Below are 19,435 nucleotides of genomic sequence, written 5' to 3'. Positions count from 1 at the left end.
CGCAACTTCCATGTTTGGTGGCAACTTTTGAGCTGGGCGGGCAATCCATACAGTGGGTGGGAATCCAGAGGGGGGGGCGTGGGGATCATCTCCCTTGCTGACGTAGGCAAGGGAAGAGTTTATCAACGCGCCGTTTTGACGCGCCATTCTCAAATGTTGGGCATAGTTTGGTTTACACATTATGAAATTTCTAGCCACTGGGGTGACTTAAGAAGGTCAGAGGAACTCATTTTAACGTTAAAAAACCTCAGAAAGTGAAAATTTCATGCCATGGGACCTTTAAAATGTTATTTTTCAAAGGGGGTGTACTTATTTATGCTGAGCACTGTACATACTACCATTGTATTTCCAAGAGCTAATCACATATTCACAAGCAGAATTAGATGATAAAGCTCACTCTTAGAAGGATCACAGTGTTGGGTAGAATTACTCGTAACCCAGTACCAACTATAAAATCCTTTATAACACTTAAGTTAAGATTACTTTCAGACTTAAGATCTAACCAGTGAATAGAATGTTATGCATTTCTCTTCAGTTAGCATTATCAGTATAAATACAGAGGTGATTATGGGAAAATGAGTACGCTGATTGGTCGAGAAATTTGGACTATTTCTCGATAATCACCTCGGCAAAATGGTGGTCAATCGCTTTGTTACCATAAGTGAGGAAGAATTACAAATTATGAAAGAAAATACTGTTCCTAAAAGCACTAAAGATGCTACAAAGTTTGGTCTAAAACTATTCAAAAGGTCAGGTAGAATTGTGATTTATTTTATCGATTTCAAAACAAAGGTTTTTATGTGACTCGGTATAGAGAAGTGACGCAAGTCTGTGCCGCACCTTTATTATTAGTAGTATTTTTTAATACGATTTTTAAAAAAAAATAATCACCTGTGTATTTATACTAAAACAATTATCCATTTCAGGCTCAGTGAATATTGGTGAATAATAACCGAGACAAAGTTAAGTTCACGTCACCTTCGGCGAATAATTGTTAAATATTTTTATACAAGAACAAAAAAGGTAAAGACAGGCATTTGTGTCTACTCCTTTTATTACCAAAAAGAGCCCAACAAAGTGCTTCTTTACATGGAGTAAAAGAAACAAGAAAGTAGCATCTCGATATGCAGGCAATTCATAATGTCACATAAAGTTAGATATATATATATTTTTTTCAATATCTTAGGCTTCCTGATTTAACAAAAGAAAAAAAAAAGAAGAAACACCAGTGGATCTCCCTTCAGAGAACAGTTGTAGAACATTTCACACTGCGATATGGTTTACCCTGTCTGTCCTAAACTCAGAGCGAGTTTGTTTTCCAAGTCAAACTGTATTGACAGCAAATATGCCATTTATGGACACACTTAATAAATTACAAATTAATTAATGAACGATCATTTATTTCAAAAATGCTATGAAGCAATACATGACAGTAATCAATATCAGTAATCTGAATAGGCATCTGATGAAAACTATATATTTTGTCATGTGTAGTTTTTGTGTCACTGTGTAATGTGAGGCATTATGAAATAATCATGAGCATCAAGGCTTTCTCAGAAATACCGGTATGAGAATCGTTAGAAAAAATAAATACTGACCAAATACTATGATTCATCGTTAAAATGTGCGCGAGTTAATATAGCTTACAAGGCCATGTGTTAAATACATGTTCAGTTATATTTCATCATGAATCTTGAGTCATTTTGAACTGAGAGTGGAACAGTTAAAACAATTATTATTACTATTATTACTACGACTATATGCCACTGTTTTGCATGTGTTTATAATCACCTTTCCTTTGAAAAACACTGACAGTCTGAGACAGAAATCCTTTTAGATGTTCACTAATGAAAATATTAGAGCTCCATGGTATCAAATGGAGATTATAAACATTAGCTTGAGTTGGAAACAAAGAATCATACATTTAACCTTAAACTGCATGAAGAATTCAAATAAAGAAAAGCGACAGTTTCTACTAGAGTAAATTAGATAAGGTACCTAGGCACTGATTAGGACCATCTAAAGACATTGCACCTCTTTTTTTTTTTTAAAGATTTTTTTTGGGCTTTTTTTTTCACCTTTATTGGATAGGACAGTGTAGAGACAGGAAATGAGCGGGGGAGAGAGAGGGGGAGGGATCGGGAAATGACCTCGGGTCGGAATCGAACCCGGGTCCCCGGATTTATGGTATGGCGCCTTATCCACCTGAGCCACGACACCCCCTGCACCTCTCTATATGAGAATATATAACTAATAACTGTCGCTGCTTGGATAATGTGTTGGTGATGCTGGTGGGACAGACAAGACAGAAGATTATGAAGAGTTTCCTGGTATTGGGTAAACTGGGATGTAGTTGAAGCGATCCTATGAAATGAAAGCACCACTTGCAAAAGTAGTATGACATTATTTTGTATTTGGTCTACGCAAAAAAGGGGTCTATTTTCCATCCATTATCTGTAGCCACTTATCCTGTGCAGGGTTGCAGGAGCCTATCCCAGCTGACTATGGGCAAGAGGCGGGGTACACCCTGGACAAGTCACCAGATCATCGCAGGGCTGACACATAGAAACAAACAACCATTCAGTCAATTTAGAGCCACCAATCAGCCTAACCTGCACGTCTTTGGACTGTGGGGGAAACCAGAGCACCCAGAGTTAACCCAGGCAGAGAACATGCAAACTCCACACAGAAAGTCCCCCATTGACTACTGGGCTCGAACCCAGAACCTTCTTGCTGCGAGGCAACAGTGCTAACCACTACACCACCATGCTGCTATGGGTCTAGTTTAATGCTCTTTAAATAAAGTGCTTCATATGATGTAGAGATACGCAGCATATAGCATCACAGTTGTTTAGGTAGATTATGGAATTTGAAAGAGCAACTGAAACAAAAAGAAGCAAGAAAATGGTATTTTACAAATTATCCAAATTATGAAACACATTCATGATTTGAATTTCCATGCTTTTTTTAAATCCCAAACCCTAAAAGAAACTTTTCTAGTTACTTCTAAATAACTGCATTTTTCTTTGCAATATCAAAACTGATTTGAGACCATATAATATAATACATTATATATTAGTACCAGTCAAAAGTTTGGACACACCTTCAAATTCAATGTTTTTTCTTTATTTTTATTAATTAATAACAACACTTCATGTCTTAAAGTAATGACGGACTGTCTTTTTTTTTATTTAGTTGAGCGGTTCTTGACATAATATGGATTACTACAGTTGTGGTGTTGAATAGTAGCCAGCTATTTACTGTATTTTTATTATTTACTATTTATTGTTTGATCTCAAACGCATTAAGGCGGCAAGAAATTGCACTAATTAACTTTTGACAAGGCACATTCCAGGTGACGACCTCATGAAGCTGGTTAAGATAATGCCAATAGCGTGCAAAGCCAAGTCAAGGTAAACGCTGGCTACTTTGAAGAATCTAAAATATGAAACACGTTTTGTTTTTTTAAACACTTTTCTGTTCCATGTGTTATTTGATAGTTTTGATGTCTTCTGTATTGTTCTACAATGTAGAAAATAATCAAAATACAGAAAAACCTATGAATGTGTAGGGGTGTACAAACTTAACTGGTGCACTATTTAAAAGAGAAACAAGAAAATTGCACCAGTAATACCAATATTAATCTATATCATCTGAAACAAATGACTCAGTATAATATGTCTGAATATAAGAATAAATTTCAACACCAAAGTGAAAGTAAAGTTATACATTATTAACTTGTATTAACAGTTTATAAGGTAGTAACAGCTCATACATAAACAATAGTGTCTGAGTTAGGGATGTTGCATTCTGTATTCTGTCACTGGCGATATAAGTGAATGGAAATGCAACCATTATAAGAAAGGCATGTATGCAGTAGGCACAGACTAAATGGAGAGACCCAGTCTGGATGTAACTTAAGTATCTGACAGTCTATGTGGACTGGTCTAAAGCTTTGAGCAGATCGTTTCCCTGCAGCAGGTGAAGATTTCCCTGCAATGGCACGTTCACATCACAGTCATACTGCGTCAGCTCCGCCAGGCAGTACGGGCCAAAGGAGGGGCCTAGCAATCGATTTGTAATCCCTAAGAGACACAATATGTATTAGAAGTGATGTTAAGTCTCAGCAGTTTGGTCTATGATTTGGTCGTGATCGGAAAGCTGCAAGTTAAAATCTCTAAATTGTCAAGAAGCTGTACTTAAAAGCCCTTTACTTCGTGGATGGTATCCTCTCTCAACTTTTGTATAAATGTAATTATTCTATCCACATTTCACTGGATATGAGCAATCGCATGCTCTGATTGGCTACTCTATGACTAGGCTATCAGCTCATATACCGTGAGTAGAGAAAAACAAATTGGCAGAGCGTGTTGCTGAACCAACTGAGGATGAAATAAAAACTCTACTTGAAAACAAAACCCCAAAAATTGTTATCAAGTATTTAAAAGAAACAGATATAGCTAAAAGAATATAGTCGTGTCGTTTCCCCCCCAAATCTCCTGTTCCACACTTCAGCCCAGTTGGTGGCGCTAAAGAAAACAGTTTCTACCCTCAAGCTGTCGGATGCGCAACCCCACCTTCTCCTACCCCAACTCCACCAGTGAGGGGCAACAAACACCCTCCCCCAAGGAAAATGCCCATTTATTGCTTTTATGTCTATTTATTGTGTTTCTTCTTGTATTATTTTGTTTTTATGCATCTATTTTATTCCCTGTTCCTTGCATTTTGCACTGCCAGTACGGAGAGCTGCTAAACTGTGTTTTGTTGTTTCTAAAACAATAGCAAAAGTTCTATCTATCTATCTATCTATCTATCTATCTATCTATCTATCTATCTATCTATCTATCTATCTATCTATCTATCTATCTATCTCGCACCTTTAAGTTGTTTTGCCAACCGCCAAAAAACCCTAAAGAAGAAGAAGAAAACCCAAAAAAATATAAAAAAGCAACAAAATATGGAATAAAAGTATTTGATGGTCAGAACGCATCTTTTTTTTTATTTTTCAAGAATTATTTTTATCGCATTTTTCACAAACTGCTACTGTCATTTCGCCGGTTTGTTTACATTCTAAATGGAAATGATTTGGTCGGATGTTTTGTATAAAGTTTTTATTCATCGAATTTGCAAAAAAATAAAAATAAAAATGCCCCGTTTCTCAAAATCCAGTGAATGTGAATAGAATAAAACAGTTATTCCACTCAATCTGGTCGTACACGGCTTAAGCCTAGGTCACAACCGGACGTATGATTTTTTTGGCCGTGCGATTTTTGGCGTTTCCCAAATCGCTGCGTTTTTTTTGTTCGTGGAGAAAGACGCACGTTGGCCGTAAGTTTGTCTTGCAACCTGAAAAAAACGTAAGCGCCCGTAGAGTTTGTTTGACATGACAAAGAACCTCTGTGGCCGGTCTACGGCTCAAAAATCAGCATGTCACACGCGCGCCCTTCGTGCGTTTCTTGCGTTTTTTGCACGTAGACTGGCCGTAGGAGCACGTACGGCCGGTTGTGACCGAGGCTTTATAGCCGACTCAGTGCTACGCACCTCGTCGGTTATCAGCTCATGTATGACTAAATTTCGTGGAATAACTGTTAAATGTATAAAATGAAAGAAACACATGTACAAATGCAACATACAGCACTGACCTGTGAATTTTACAGAAGCTGGCATGCCATACTGACTGTATGCTGAAGAGCAGAAGCGCTCAGTAAAAGGCTGTTTGAGCTCGTCAGAGAGCCGGGGATCTGGAGGAGGCTGACAACGAACAGGGTGAGAATGCTTAGCTAATTGCCCAGCTGAGAAGGGGTCTGGAATTAAAAAAAAAAAAATCAAACACATCAAATGTTATGGAATGAGAGACAGACAAAACAAAAATGTGCATATTTAGAAACAGGTTCTATGTACTTCTGGGATCAGGGGGTTTCCTGATAGAAAAGGCACACCCATCCGTATTTGCTGTCCTCATTCGCTTCCACATGTTGTCTGCAGACTCGCTGCGACTTATTCCATCCTGCTTAATACACTTCAAACACAGACAAAAGAAGTATCGATTTGAACAACTGTGTTAATATTTATCTCTTTCTTAAACCTGCATGGGAAATGTGCTTCAACCTTACTTGAGGAATATCTGGAAACGAGCAGGAAGTAGTAAATTCATCCCGTCTTTTTCGTTTGAAACTGTTAGTCAGAGTAATCTGATCAAGGTGCATGCCTGCTCCGGATGAGTGCAAAATGCTCGGAGGAGCCTGGTAAGGAGGAACGAGTGGTATCTCTGGGTAGGAGCTGATGCAGTTTTTGTGCTCAGAGGTGAGATGAGCCAAAGGCTGGAAGAGGCTCTTCTGTGGCTGGGGACAAAAGTTTGAGCTGGACTCAGATAAGGATTCATCCTGAGCAATGGGGTTGAGCTGGAAGTCCTCACCGTCCATGGGGATGTAGGGAGCCAAAGTCTCCAGGTCCAGATCATTGAAGTCCCATTGCTGAAAATGACAAACAGCACAGTGTTATTCTTTTCATTTGGCATTCTCCTTTAAATTGAAAAGGTGGCAGAGCTCGAGTTAGAATAGATCTCTATCCAAGACTGACACAAACCCTCAAAATCTCAGCTACTAGTAGATATTTTGAAATGACCTGGATGATCAAAAAACATCATCGTCAGAATACACAAGAACAGAAGAGCCATCATTGCTAAAAAGACAGTCATCAGAAAAAGAGAAAAAAAATGAATTTGACCACAAAACTGCACAAAGCTTGGTCACTACTAACCAGTCAGATGACTATTTCTTCCCCCCCCCCAAGATCTGGGTCAAGCAACACTAAGAAAGTAAGAGGCAAAACTCGTGTGGTTGCGACACAATTATAAGCAACTACATTTTTATTTACCTTCCAAAGTGATCACAGCCCTGCACATATGGTTTCGATTAGCTCACAAAGTTTGTAAATTTACATGTCAAAAGTTCACCTTGATAAATCCGGCATGAAGCAGAACACTACAAAAATCTTAGCACATGAAAATATCTTGAATAAATATTCAAAAATTTATCTAGTACTTCCTGCCATAAGTTTACAAAAAACCCAAATATAAAAGATTATCACACCTATTTTGAGACTTTTTTTTCCACTAATTTCAAACAAAAACGTTGAATATTTTCATTTTATTCTATCCACATTCACTGGATACGAGTAATCATGCGCTCTGATTGGCTACTCCATTACAAGGCTATCAGCTCATATACCTTGAGTAGAGAAAAACAAAATGGCGGAGCGTTTTGCTGAACCAACCGAGGATGAAATAAAAACTCTACTTGAAAACAAAACTCCAAAAAAATTAAAAAAAGCAACAAAATATGGAATGAAAGTATTTGATGGTAAGAAGGTATCGTTTTTATTTTTCAAGAATTATTATATTATTATAGCATTTTTCACAAATTGCGCCTGTCATTTCGTCGGTTTGTTTACATTCTTCATCTTCAAGCATTAAAATTTGTTGAATTTTTTTTTTTTTTTTTAGACTGGTTCAAAAGTTCAAAAGAAGTTTGAAAATTACATCACTGAAATGTCCAAGGAAGAATTAAATAAACGTCTAAAGCTATTCCATACCTCGGCACGACAGCAAAGCAAAGGGGAGTCCCATATACGATTCATACATTGGGGAAGTGCCTGTTAGAGAGCGCACTTGTCCTGGGCCATCGGCATAGTGAGGTAGGGTGGCCAGTTCCTTTCCTCGCCGCCTTTAACTTCCCCAGTGTTTCCACCAGGTCCCCATTCACTGCTGGGTGGACAGGGAGCGAGCCCCAGATCCCCGTCGAGCTGAAGCTCGAACCAGGGACCGTTCGCTTAGCGGTCAAGCGCTCTAACCACTTGGCCACCTGCGCTCCGGCACGACAGCAATTTCTACTAAAAAACAACAATTCGTGCAGCCATCGATAGGTTTTTAAGAAGTCCGCCTGAGCGGAAATGACTTTGTCGGACATTTTGTATGAAGTTTTTATTTATGAAATTTGCAAAAAATAAAAATAAAAATGCTCTGTTTCTCAAAATCCAGTGAATGTGGATAGAATAAAACAGTTATTCCACTCAATCTTGTCGTACATGGCTTATAGGTGACTCGGTGCTATGTGCCTCATCGGCGATCAGCTCATGTACGACTCGATTTCATGGAATAATTGTTAACTCTTCACAGATAATTTAGCTTCTTTCTAGAAATGAATGTTTAGAATTAGCAAAATGATCTGCCAGTAGAAGAAGATTATTGTTTGTAAGAATAAGTATAAATTTCTATAAATAGATTAGTAAATCTTACATTTGGTTAACTGTATATATATATATATATATATATATATATATATATATATATATATATACACACACACACACACACACACACACACACACACACATATATACACTATATATATATATATATATATATATATATATATATATATATATATATACACACACACACACACACACACACATATATACACTATATATATATATATATATATATATATATATATATATACACACACACACACACACATACACACACACATTTTATTTATATATATATATATATATATATATATATATATATATATATATAAAAATAAAAAGCAGTGGTGTAACTAGCAACAAATGCACATCTTTCTTGTCCTTTCCCCTTCAGTGAATTGACTTTTCTGCCAGTTGAACTTTTTTCTTGTTTATTCTGTTGCTTTAGCTTTAAAAGCAGAGAAGTGTAGTTTTCAATGTCCAGGAGTCAGAAATTATAAATGATATGGTTAACAGTAGACGGGCTGTAGTATTGTGCCAAAACGCGTAACGAACTTACTTCGTTGTCAGTGTCCTGCTCAAAAAGCCGTTCTGTCAGCTCAATCTTCAGCTCATTCTCCTCATTACCATAGTATCGTTCTCCTGCACTATCGGGCTAAAACACAGGCAGACAACATGATTATGAATTATACATAAAGATGCCATGAAGGTAAGCAAGCAGCTCTAAAAGACGATACAATAATCGGCATCATTCATTAGTTGGATACGAAGGACGCAGAAGGAACGTACAGTGGAGCTGCTGCTGTTGTTCAGGGTCGTATTTGAGCTGGATGAAGAAGTTTTGGCCAGGTTGCTGTTAGAGTTATGTTGTGGAGACTCTATTTCCCACAGCTTATTGACCGAAGCCTGACTGGGAGATTTGTAGAAGGTAGTAGAAGCTTCAAACTCTGGACTTCCTGTAAATGCAAGATGAAGAGCATGCACAAAGTAGCTGATGTTATTGTTGTAGCCAAAAAAAAAAAAACAGTCTAAAAGCTGAACGGTGTCTGAAATATTGTATGATGTTTACGTACATCTATAGATACAAATATAATATTGTAAACAGTGTTAAAAGAATAGTCTAGAATTTAGTATACTAATGTTTGTAGTGTATGTGTGGATATGTTACGGGTCAAAATTGTAGGTCAGGTGGAATTTTTTAACCTAGGTTCGAATTTTTAACCTGGTTCATAATTTGCTACTTGTATTAGGGAGACTTACTACAGTGGTGCTTGAAATTTTGAGAACCCTTTAGAATTTTCTATATTTCTGCATAAATATGACCTAAAACATCATCAGATTTTCACACAAGTCCTAAAAGTAGATTAAGAGAATCCGGTTAAACAAATGAGACAAAAATATTATACTTGGTCATTTATTTATTGAGGAAAATGATCCAATATTACATATCTGTGAGTGGCAAAAGTATGTGAACCTTTGCTTTCAGTATCTGGTGTGATCTCCTTGTGCAGCAATAACTGCAACTAAACGTTTCCGGTAACTGTTGATCAGTCCTGCACACCGGCTTGGAGGAATTTTAGCCCGTTCCTCCGTACAGAACAGCTTCAACTCTGGGATGTTGGTGGGTTTCCTCACATGAACAGCTGGCTTCAGGTCCTTCCACAACATTTCGATTGGATTAAGGTCAGGACTTTGACTTGGCCATTCCAAAACATTAACTTTATTCTTCTTTAACCATTCTTTGGTAGAACGACTTGTGTGCTTAAGGTCGTTGTCTTGCTGCATGACCCACCTTCTCTTGAGATTCAGTTCATGGACAGATGTCCTGACATTTTCCTTTAGAATTTGCTGGTATAATTCAGAATTCATTGTTCCATCAATGATGGCAAGCCGTCCTGGCCCAGATGCACCAAAACAGGCCCAAACCATGATACTACCAATACCATGTTTCACAGATGGGATAAGGTTCTTATGCTGGAATGCAGTGTTTTCCTTTCTCCAAACATAACACTTCTCATTTAAACCAAAAAGTTCTATTTTGCTCTCATCCGTCCACAAAACATTTTTCCAACAGCCTTCTGGTTTGTCCATGTGATCTTTAGCAAACTGCAGACGAGCAGCAGTGTTCTTTTTGGAGAGCAGTGACTTTTTCCTTGCAACCCTGTCATGCACACCATTGTTGCTCAGTGTTCTCCTGATGGTGGACTCATGAACATTAGCCAATGTGAGAGAGGCCTTCAGTTGCTTAGAAATTACCCTGGTGTCCTTTGTGACCTCGCCGACTATTACACCCCTTGCTCTTGGAGTGATCTTTGTTGGTCAACCACTCCTGGGGAGGGTAACAATGGTCTTGAATTTCCTCCATTTGTACACATTCTGTCTGACTGTGGATTGGTGGAGTCCAAACTCTTTAGAGATGGTTTTGTAACCTTTTCCAGCCTGATGAGCATCAACAACACTTTTTCTGAGGTCCTCAGAAATCTCCTTTGTTCGTACCATGATACACTTCCACAAACATGTGTTGTGAAGATCAGACTTTGATAGATCCCTGTTCTTTAAATAAAACAGGGTGCCCACTCACACCTGATTGTCATCCCATTGATTGAAAACACCTGACTCTAATTTCACCTTCAAATTAACTGCTAATCCTAGAGGTTCACATACTTTTGCCACTCACAGATATGTAATATTGGATCATTTTCCTCAATAAATAAATGACCAAGTACAACCCCAATTCCAAAAAAGTTGAGATGCTGGGTAAACTATCAATAAAAACAGAATGCAATGATTTGCAAATCACTGAAACCCGGTATTTCATTGAAAATTGTACAAAGACAACATGTCAGATGTTGAAACTGAAAAAGTTTGTTGTTTTTTGAAAAACATGTGCTCGTTTTGAATTTGATGTCAGCAACATGTTTCAAAAAAGTTGGGACAGGGGCGTGTTTACCACTGTGTTGCCTCACCCCTACTTTTAACAACACTCTGTAAACGTTTGGGAACTGAGGAGACCAATTGCTGTAGTTTTGAAAGACAAATGTTGTCCCATTCTCGTCTGACAGACAATTTCAGCTGCTCAACAGTTTGGGATCTCTTTTGTCATATTTTGTGCTTCATAATGCACCAGATGTTTTCAATGTGAGACAGGTCTGGACTGCAGGCAGGCCAGTTTAGCACCCGGACTCTTAGCACAGAGCCATGCAGTTTTAATATGTGCAGAAAGCAGTTTGGCATTGTCTTGCTGAAAGAAGGATGGTCTTCCTTGGAAAAGATTTTGTCTGGATGACAGCATATTGCTCTGAAACGTGTGTATATCATTTAGCGTTAATGATGCCTTTCCAGATGTACAAGCTACCCATGTCATGTGCACTAATACACCCTCATACTATCACAGATGCTGGCTTTTGAACTGTGCTCTGATAAGCTGGATGGTCCCTCTCCTCTTTAGCCTGGAGGATGTGGTGTCCATGATTTCCAAAAAGAATATTAACTTTTGATTTGTCAGATCTCGGGACAGTTTTCCACTTCGCCTCAGTCCATCATAAAAAGAGCTCGGGCCCAGAGAAGGTGGCGGTGTTTCTGGATATTGCTGATATCTAGTTATAACTTGCATTTGCGGATGCAGTAATGAACTGTTTTCACAGACGATGGTTTTCTGAAGTGTTCCTGAGCCCATACAGTGATTTCCACTCCAGGCACGTGTCTGCTTTTAATGCAGTGTCGCCTGAGGGCCTGAAGATCACAGGCATCCAATGTCAGTTTTCAGCCTTGTCTCTTGCATACAGAGATTTCTCTGGATTCTCTGAATCTTTTAATGATGTTATGTACCACAGATGATGTGATCCTCAAATTCTTTGTAATTTGATATTGAGGAACATTATTCTTAAATTCTTGCACTGTTTGCCCACGCAGTCTTTCACAGAGCGGTGAACCCCTCCCCCATCTTTACTTCTGATAGACTCCGCCTCTCTGGGATGCTCTTTTTATACCCAATCATGTTACTGACCTGTTGCCAATTTACCAAATTTGTTTTTTTAAGCTTTACACAACTTTTTCAGTCTTTTGTTGCCCCGTCCCAACTTTTCTGAAATGTGTTGCTGACATCAAATTCAAAATGAGCATATATTTTTCAAAAAGCAATAAAATTTCTCAGTTTTAACATTTGATCTGAGGCCTTTGTATTATTTTTCAATGAAATACAGGGTTTCCATGATTTGTAAATGATCGCATTCTGTTTTTATTTACAGTTTACACAGCATCCCAACTTTTTTGGAATTGGGGTTGCATAATATTTTTGGCTCATTTGTTTAACTGGGTTCTCTTTATCTACTTTTAGGACTTGTGTGAAAATCTGATGATATTTTAGGTCATATTTATGCAGAAATATAGAACATTCTAAAGGGTTCACAAACTTTCAAGCACCACTGTATGTCTAGGTCAGGGTTAGGATTTGGGAAGATTTTGTATTTTAAACTAATTGATGACGTAATAAGACTGGACTCATGAATCAATTTAAAATATATATCATTCATTCCAATGCAACTGTTGCTGGTCTAGTGGTTAAGGGGTTAGGTTAAGCATCAGAAGGCTCTGAGTTCAAATCCCAGCTTAGTATGAAAAAAAGATATTAGGTAGATAGACAAGAGGAAATACTAGATACAGTAGATAGGTATAGACAGAAAGGAAGTGGATGGAAGAAAGAGAGACAAAAAAGTGATAGAGAACTTTAGATAATCCAAAATTTTTACTGCGGTTGGAAATTATGATTGAGGTTAAAAAATTTAACCCAGGTCCAAACAAACAAAAAAAAAATCACCTAGGTTGAAATTTTTTGACCTGTAACAGATATGCTGGACAAGAATCTTAATGTCTGTCTGTTATAAAAAGAATGGAAAAACTCACTCAGTATTAGAGTATACAGTTTAAAAATTTGCATGACATACCCTGTGTCCGAAATCACTCACTTGTTCGCTACTCCCTACTCACTATCTAGGGAATTCCTATATAGAGGACTATATAGGGGGCGGCACGGTGGTATAGTGGTTAGCACTGTCGCCTCACAGCAAGAAGGTCCGGGTTTGAGCCCTGTGGCCGGCGAGGGCCTTTCTGTGTGGAGTTTGCATGTTCTCCCCGTGTCCGCGTGGGTTTCCTCCGGGTGCTCCGGTTTCCCCCACAGTCCAAAGACATGCAGGTTAGGTTAACTGGTGACTCTAAATTGACCGTAGGTGTGAATGTGAGTGTGAATGGTTGTCTGTGTCTATGTGTCAGCCCTGTGATGACCTGGTGACTTGTCCAGGGTGTACCCCGCCTTTCGCCCGTAGTCAGCTGGGATAGGCTCCAGCTTGCCTGCGACCCTGTAGAACAGGATAAAGCGGCTAGAGATAATGAGATGAGAGGACTATATACTGAGCTCATTGGTAAAATGGAAAAAAAAAAAAAAAAAAACACTTTTGGACACTACTCTACCACGCAGTTATTTACGTCATTACTGTCGCACATTTAAAACGTGCCAGATCAGTCGGCCGGTGGGTTTTCAAAAATAATAAATGCATGCATGTATTTGTGTTATAAATCCATATTATACTGAGCGCATTTCCCACATTAATAAATATGAAGTACTTTGTGTCTGCTGCATCTTTCAGTTCTTTCAAATCAAGGCTGAAAACTTTCTTTCTTCTTTGCCGCTGCCTTTTATTCAATCAGATTTGGAGTCTTTTGATTAATTCCTCGCTCTGCATTCTAACTTTAATTCTTGTATTTTATGTCTTATTCTATTTTGGCTCATTTTCTATTCTTAATTGTACTTGAATCCGTTTATAATGCGTTTCTTCGTCTGTCCATTCACCCCCCAACACACTTTTTTTTTTCCAGCACAACCACAATGCATAATGGTATATATTGCTTGGTTAGTGACCATCGGTTGTACACTACTTTTCATGATGTATTGTGGGATACTATGAGTACACTATATAGTGAGTAGTGAGTGATTTCAGACAGTGATAGTCTTACATTTTAAACATTTCCTTCTTTAGGCATTTCTTAAAACATGAGTTTCGAGAAAATACGCTTTGCTTCCTGTTTTTGCAGCATAGGGAAACGTGTCAAAGTTCTTGTCTGTGGTAATCACACATAAGCTACAGATGTGGTACACAGAATCTAGATTAAAAAAAAAAAAAAAAAACTTCAAAAGTATCCCTTTAAGCCCGATATCATGTGCTTTGCATTTGGTTTAGTAGATCAGAATATTCGGATGTTGTTTTGAGCATGTTACGGTTCCTGTGTTTATGAATGAAAGACGAGGGTGTGAGAATGGCATGAGAAAAATCAGACCAGACATGCTTCCAAGGTTTCCTTTAAAACAGACAGAAGAGAAATTAGTTTGTGTTCCATCGCATGCAATAAGTTATGATAAGAGATGAAATTGCACACCCATTAAAACCCAGAACCATCACAGGATGACACACCACCAGCACCCCAACATCATGAAACGCCATTGGTTACACCAGGGAAACATAAAATTTAAAATTTTATTTAAAAAAAAAATCATTTTCATGTTTGTAATCAATATTTAATGTGCCCATGCTATGTTGAATAAGGCGTCATTTTCTTCAGAGCAGAGATATCAAATCATGACTTGCATATAATGCACACCCTGCTGCAAAGCCAAGCTACAAGGATGCAACATTACAAAGGCTGCCATTGCAAAGCTCATGACTACGGGCACTGCATACATGAGTGTTGTGTTTCTGAGGTAGAAAATGATAAATAAAAAAAAATAATTAAATGAGTTCATGCATGTAGGAGGGGAGTTGGCATGCTGTCAAAGGAAAGAGTGGAGTATAGGCAGAAGTTGTTGTGGGGATAGAGGTAGCGGTGGGTGGAATTCTGACCAAAGTCCAGGGCAATGATCGCTTCTCCCGGTGTTGGCACGAGCTGCGGGATCTCTTCAGGTTCCTCCTTGAATTTGGTAAAGAGCATGTTAGATGTTTCAGAGCCTCGGCAGAAGACTTCACTGGTGACCAGCATGTTTCGGGGTTTGAAAAACGACTCCATCTGGTCCACCGAAAGCACAATGGACTTCTGTTCAACATCACTGTAACAAAACAGTCACAGTAACAACATCTGAGGTCAGGCTGGAAGCTGCAACACTCAACAGACTCTGTAAATTGGACGTAATCATTATATGTAGCAGCATACTAGTAGGTTACGGTTAATATGCCAGCGTATGAGCTTACATTATGAAGCATATGAAGTCGTACCTTAAGACGTAGTTGATACACACGATGCACTGTGGCTGACAGTTGCGGGTGTTATAGATGACCGTGCCGTGTGTCTCCACCCAAACGTAACCACCATGCTTAGCCAACATCCGATACTGACCGCTCACCACCTGACCCTTCGCGCACACTGCACACAAAAGAAATCAATAATGTCAAGTAAGCTTTTAGAAAAAGGCATTCATTTTAGTCTGTCACAATTCAATAATTAGTGGATTACATATTCTACAACTTTATCATGTTAGTCCAATTTCTTGCCACTCCTTGATGATAAATCGAAATTGGTCTCAAAAGGTCCACAGAAGTGATGACAGCATCCAAATCAGTTACTTGATCTAGAGCTTGATCAATTTGTTTGGCTGCAAACGGACCACTTTTTCACATTTAAAGAAGCAGTTTGTAATTTTAAAAAGCAAAAACATTTAGCTTCCCTTTCTATTGATGCAAATTTATGTTTCCATTTTGTTTCTTGTAATGGCACAGTGGTGTAGTGGTTACCACTGACGCCTCACAGCAAGAAGGTTCTGGGTTCGAGCCCAGTGGCTGATGGAGGCCTTTCTGTGTGGAGTTTGCATGTTCTCCCTGTGGGTTTCCTCCGGGTGCTCCGGTTTCCCCCACAGTCCAAAGACACACAGTTTAGGCTAATTGGTGACTCTAAATTGACCGTGAGTGTGAATGGTTTTTTGTCTCTATGGCCAAGTTTACATTAGACCGTATCTGTCTCGTTTTCTTCGCGGATGCACTGTCCGTTTACATTAAAACGCCTGGAAACGCCGGGAAACGGGAATCCACCAGGGTCCACGTATTCAATCCAGATCGTGCCTGGTCCGGTGCTGTGTAAACATTGAGGATACGTGGATACGCTGTGCTGAGCTCTAGCTGACGTCGTCATTGGACAACGTCACTGTGACATCCACCTTCCTGATTCGCTGGCGTTGGTCATGTGACGCGACTGCTGAAAAACGGCGCGGACTTCCGCCTTGTATCACCTTTCATTAAAGAGTATAAAAGTATGAAAATACTGCAAATACTGATGCAAATACTGCCCATTGTGTAGTTATGATTGTCTTTAGGCTTGCCATCCTTCCACTTGCAAGTGGTAAGTGATGTGCGCTGGGATCACACACACAGCGGCTCAGTCCCGAATCACTGCTTGCGCGCTTCACTCGCGCGCTCTGTGAGCTGCGCAGGGCCGGAGTGCGCACCCTCCAGAGGGCACTCGCTGTTCAGGGCGGAGTGATTTGGAGCGCAGGATGCCTGCGGAACCGAGCGTATCCGTGTATTGGCGTTGCTGTGTGCACGCGAATCGTGTATTGGCGTTGCTGTGTGCACGCTAATCGTTTTAAAAACGTTAATCTGATGATCCGCTGATACGGTCTAATGTAAACCCCACCTATGTGTCAGCCCTGTGATGACCTGGCGACTTGTCCAGGGTGTACCCCGCCTCTCGCCCACAGTCAGCTGGGATAGGCTCCAGCTTGCCCACGACCCTGTAAAACATGATACGCAGTAATGGATGGATGGATTTTTGTTCTGTGCTAAGCAGCTATGTACCAATTGGAGGTGAGGAAAGTTTTGTGGGCCAAAAAAATTGCATGAGACCAAAAACAAATCCAACTTGCCAGATCATATCCTACTTTTTAAAAGTTATAGTTGAAATTGTAGCATTATGCTTCTGGAAGATTAAACGCCTCTATGTCTGTGTATATTATATATATGGACAAATTATAAACCTACTAATAAGAATATTTAATTAACTTTTAATGCGCTCCCAAAATGACTCCTTGTATTTGTAAATGTCAGGCAACTCAACAATTATGGAAGAACGTGTTTAATTGAATATGCAATATGTAATTTCTATAACTATCTGAAGAACATACAATACAGCTCTCTCTCTCTGTGTTTTATTAAAGATGCTGACTGCAAAGTCATCTGAAATAAAAAAAAAAAAAAATTTATTGTGCATGGCATTTTCCTATGTCTCGCAAGAACAAGATCATGTGGACGAGATGTGATCATTTTGATGTCCTAATGGTTGCTTTTCTCCATTTCGGGACCGTTTCCCTACCTTTTCAGGTAAACAGTACAGCCCTACGGAAATAGCGAAACGCAAGGAGCTTTAACTAATTAGCATAACTATGGAACTGCGTCACACCAAGATGGCGACGCGCGGAAAACATCGTGACTCAGAGTTTTGAGTCGCAGGGATGTAATTTGTGGTTGACATTCGCGAATAGATCCGTGAAACAAAAAAACGAATCTCTTTTCTCTGTTACTGCTTTTGTGTTCTCGTTTCTTTATCTGTAAGACCAAAACATTAGGTGTGTAACTCCATACTCGCAACCATAGAATTGAGCTCATGCATTCTAAAGTTAAGATAGCTAAGCGCTAGCTAGAAGGATTTAGTTATCTGTCCAGAAAAATGACATGCCATCTAACCCTGCTCTATCTTGCAGTTGCACTCACTAGGCAGGCTTTCCTTTTCTTTTCCGCTGACTTTTAGCTGGCGAGAGAGCGGAGTCCACCATGTTTGCCCACGCTGACTTGTTTTGGTTAAAAATAGATCAAACACGCCCCATGGTGGTCATGTGATATCGTTGCTCACTTGCTTCGGCAATCTCCGGAATTGTAAAATGCGGGATGCTTTTTATCTCGGCAAAACGTTTACACGTAGGATACACAGTGTGTGCAGCAGCACAACATCTCGAAACTCCAACAGCAATAGAAATGGAACATTTTTCCAGAATTTAACTTTGCAGTCAGAATCTTTAAGTCTTGCACATGTCTGGCATTAAGAATTATCAGCATATTTAGCAGGAAAGAAAAAAAAAAAGCAGGAATTCTTTTATAAAATATGCAATTGATGAAAGCATGAAAAAGAAACGAGGTGTCAATACTTTTAATTGACTATCGATGGAAAATCACTAATATATTTTCATTAATTATTACTGTTACTGTCATAACTACTATTAATTACCTCCGCCAAGGAGGTTATGTTTTCGGTAGCGTTGGTTTGTCTGTTAGCAACATTACGGAAAAAGTAATGAACGGATTGCTCTGAAATTTTTTCCAGAGGTGTGACTAGGCACAAGTAACAATCCATTAAATTTTGGCGGTGATCCGGATCACCTTCTGGATCCTGGATTTTTTTAAAGGATTCTTGGCGGAGGTCTGCCCTCTCCGAGTGCTTTTCTAGTTATTAATATTTTATGAGCGAAGCCAGAGGATTTAATGCCTTCTGAGAAAAAAGCAGTATAGCTAAACTATGCATAGACAAAAATTACATCCTCACATTGCGATTTGCATTTTGACATAAAAGTTGAATTATAACTTCTATTATAATATCAATCAACCAATCTGTAGCATTTATCTGTTCATATTTATTTTCGCTAACTAGTTGCCTGAAAGCTTTTCTGGGCTGTCTGTCTTTCTTATTTTGCCATTTTGTTTTTAACGTTATTTCATTCATAATGTTATCTTCGGAGTGTGCAAGACATTGTTGAGGACATTCGATGACACCGTGATAGCATGTGCTATCTTCTTCGCTGTGGTCTGTGGGCAAGGGCGTAGATTTGGTATCAACATTGGTGGGGACATAAACCCAATGCCAACCCCCAGTGGCGCCAACTTCAGGTAGAACATTAGAGGGTCACAATATTTTGCTCCATTGTGTTCCACCAAAAGAGATCCGTCATCTCTCCAAAGTCCAGACTTTTAAAATTTGAAGTTCAGAACTGTAGTAATTCATGAATAATAATAATAATAATAATAATAATAATAATGATGTGCAATTCATCTGATTAATTGCAAATCTTGCATGTGATGATTAACTCATTCCACCAATTTGCAAATGTGTTTTACAAGCAAATAACGCATTGACTGTTGGG

General features: G+C 38.9%; 1 protein-coding gene across 1 annotated transcript in view; it reads right to left on the bottom strand.

Annotated features, from left to right (window-relative positions):
- Positions 1-1,036: 1,036 nt before the first annotated feature.
- The window catches only part of epas1a (endothelial PAS domain protein 1a), a 79,536-nt gene continuing 61,137 nt past the window's right edge, over positions 1,037-19,435 (bottom strand). The window contains exons 8-15 of the mRNA XM_060940222.1: positions 15,531-15,678; positions 15,162-15,364; positions 9,061-9,227; positions 8,831-8,926; positions 6,114-6,473; positions 5,902-6,019; positions 5,643-5,804; positions 1,037-4,085 (exon numbers count right to left, since the gene is read on the bottom strand). Coding sequence (XP_060796205.1) covers positions 3,934-4,085; positions 5,643-5,804; positions 5,902-6,019; positions 6,114-6,473; positions 8,831-8,926; positions 9,061-9,227; positions 15,162-15,364; positions 15,531-15,678 — 1,406 coding nt within the window. The 3' untranslated portion in view covers positions 1,037-3,933. The remainder of the gene's footprint in view (positions 4,086-5,642; positions 5,805-5,901; positions 6,020-6,113; positions 6,474-8,830; positions 8,927-9,060; positions 9,228-15,161; positions 15,365-15,530; positions 15,679-19,435) is intronic.

The sequence above is a fragment of the Neoarius graeffei genome, chromosome 14 (assembly GCF_027579695.1).
Source record: "Neoarius graeffei isolate fNeoGra1 chromosome 14, fNeoGra1.pri, whole genome shotgun sequence".
Lineage (NCBI taxonomy): Eukaryota > Metazoa > Chordata > Actinopteri > Siluriformes > Ariidae > Neoarius > Neoarius graeffei.
Note: the sequence above shows the minus strand (reverse complement) of the source record. Positions and strands in the feature narration are given on the sequence as shown.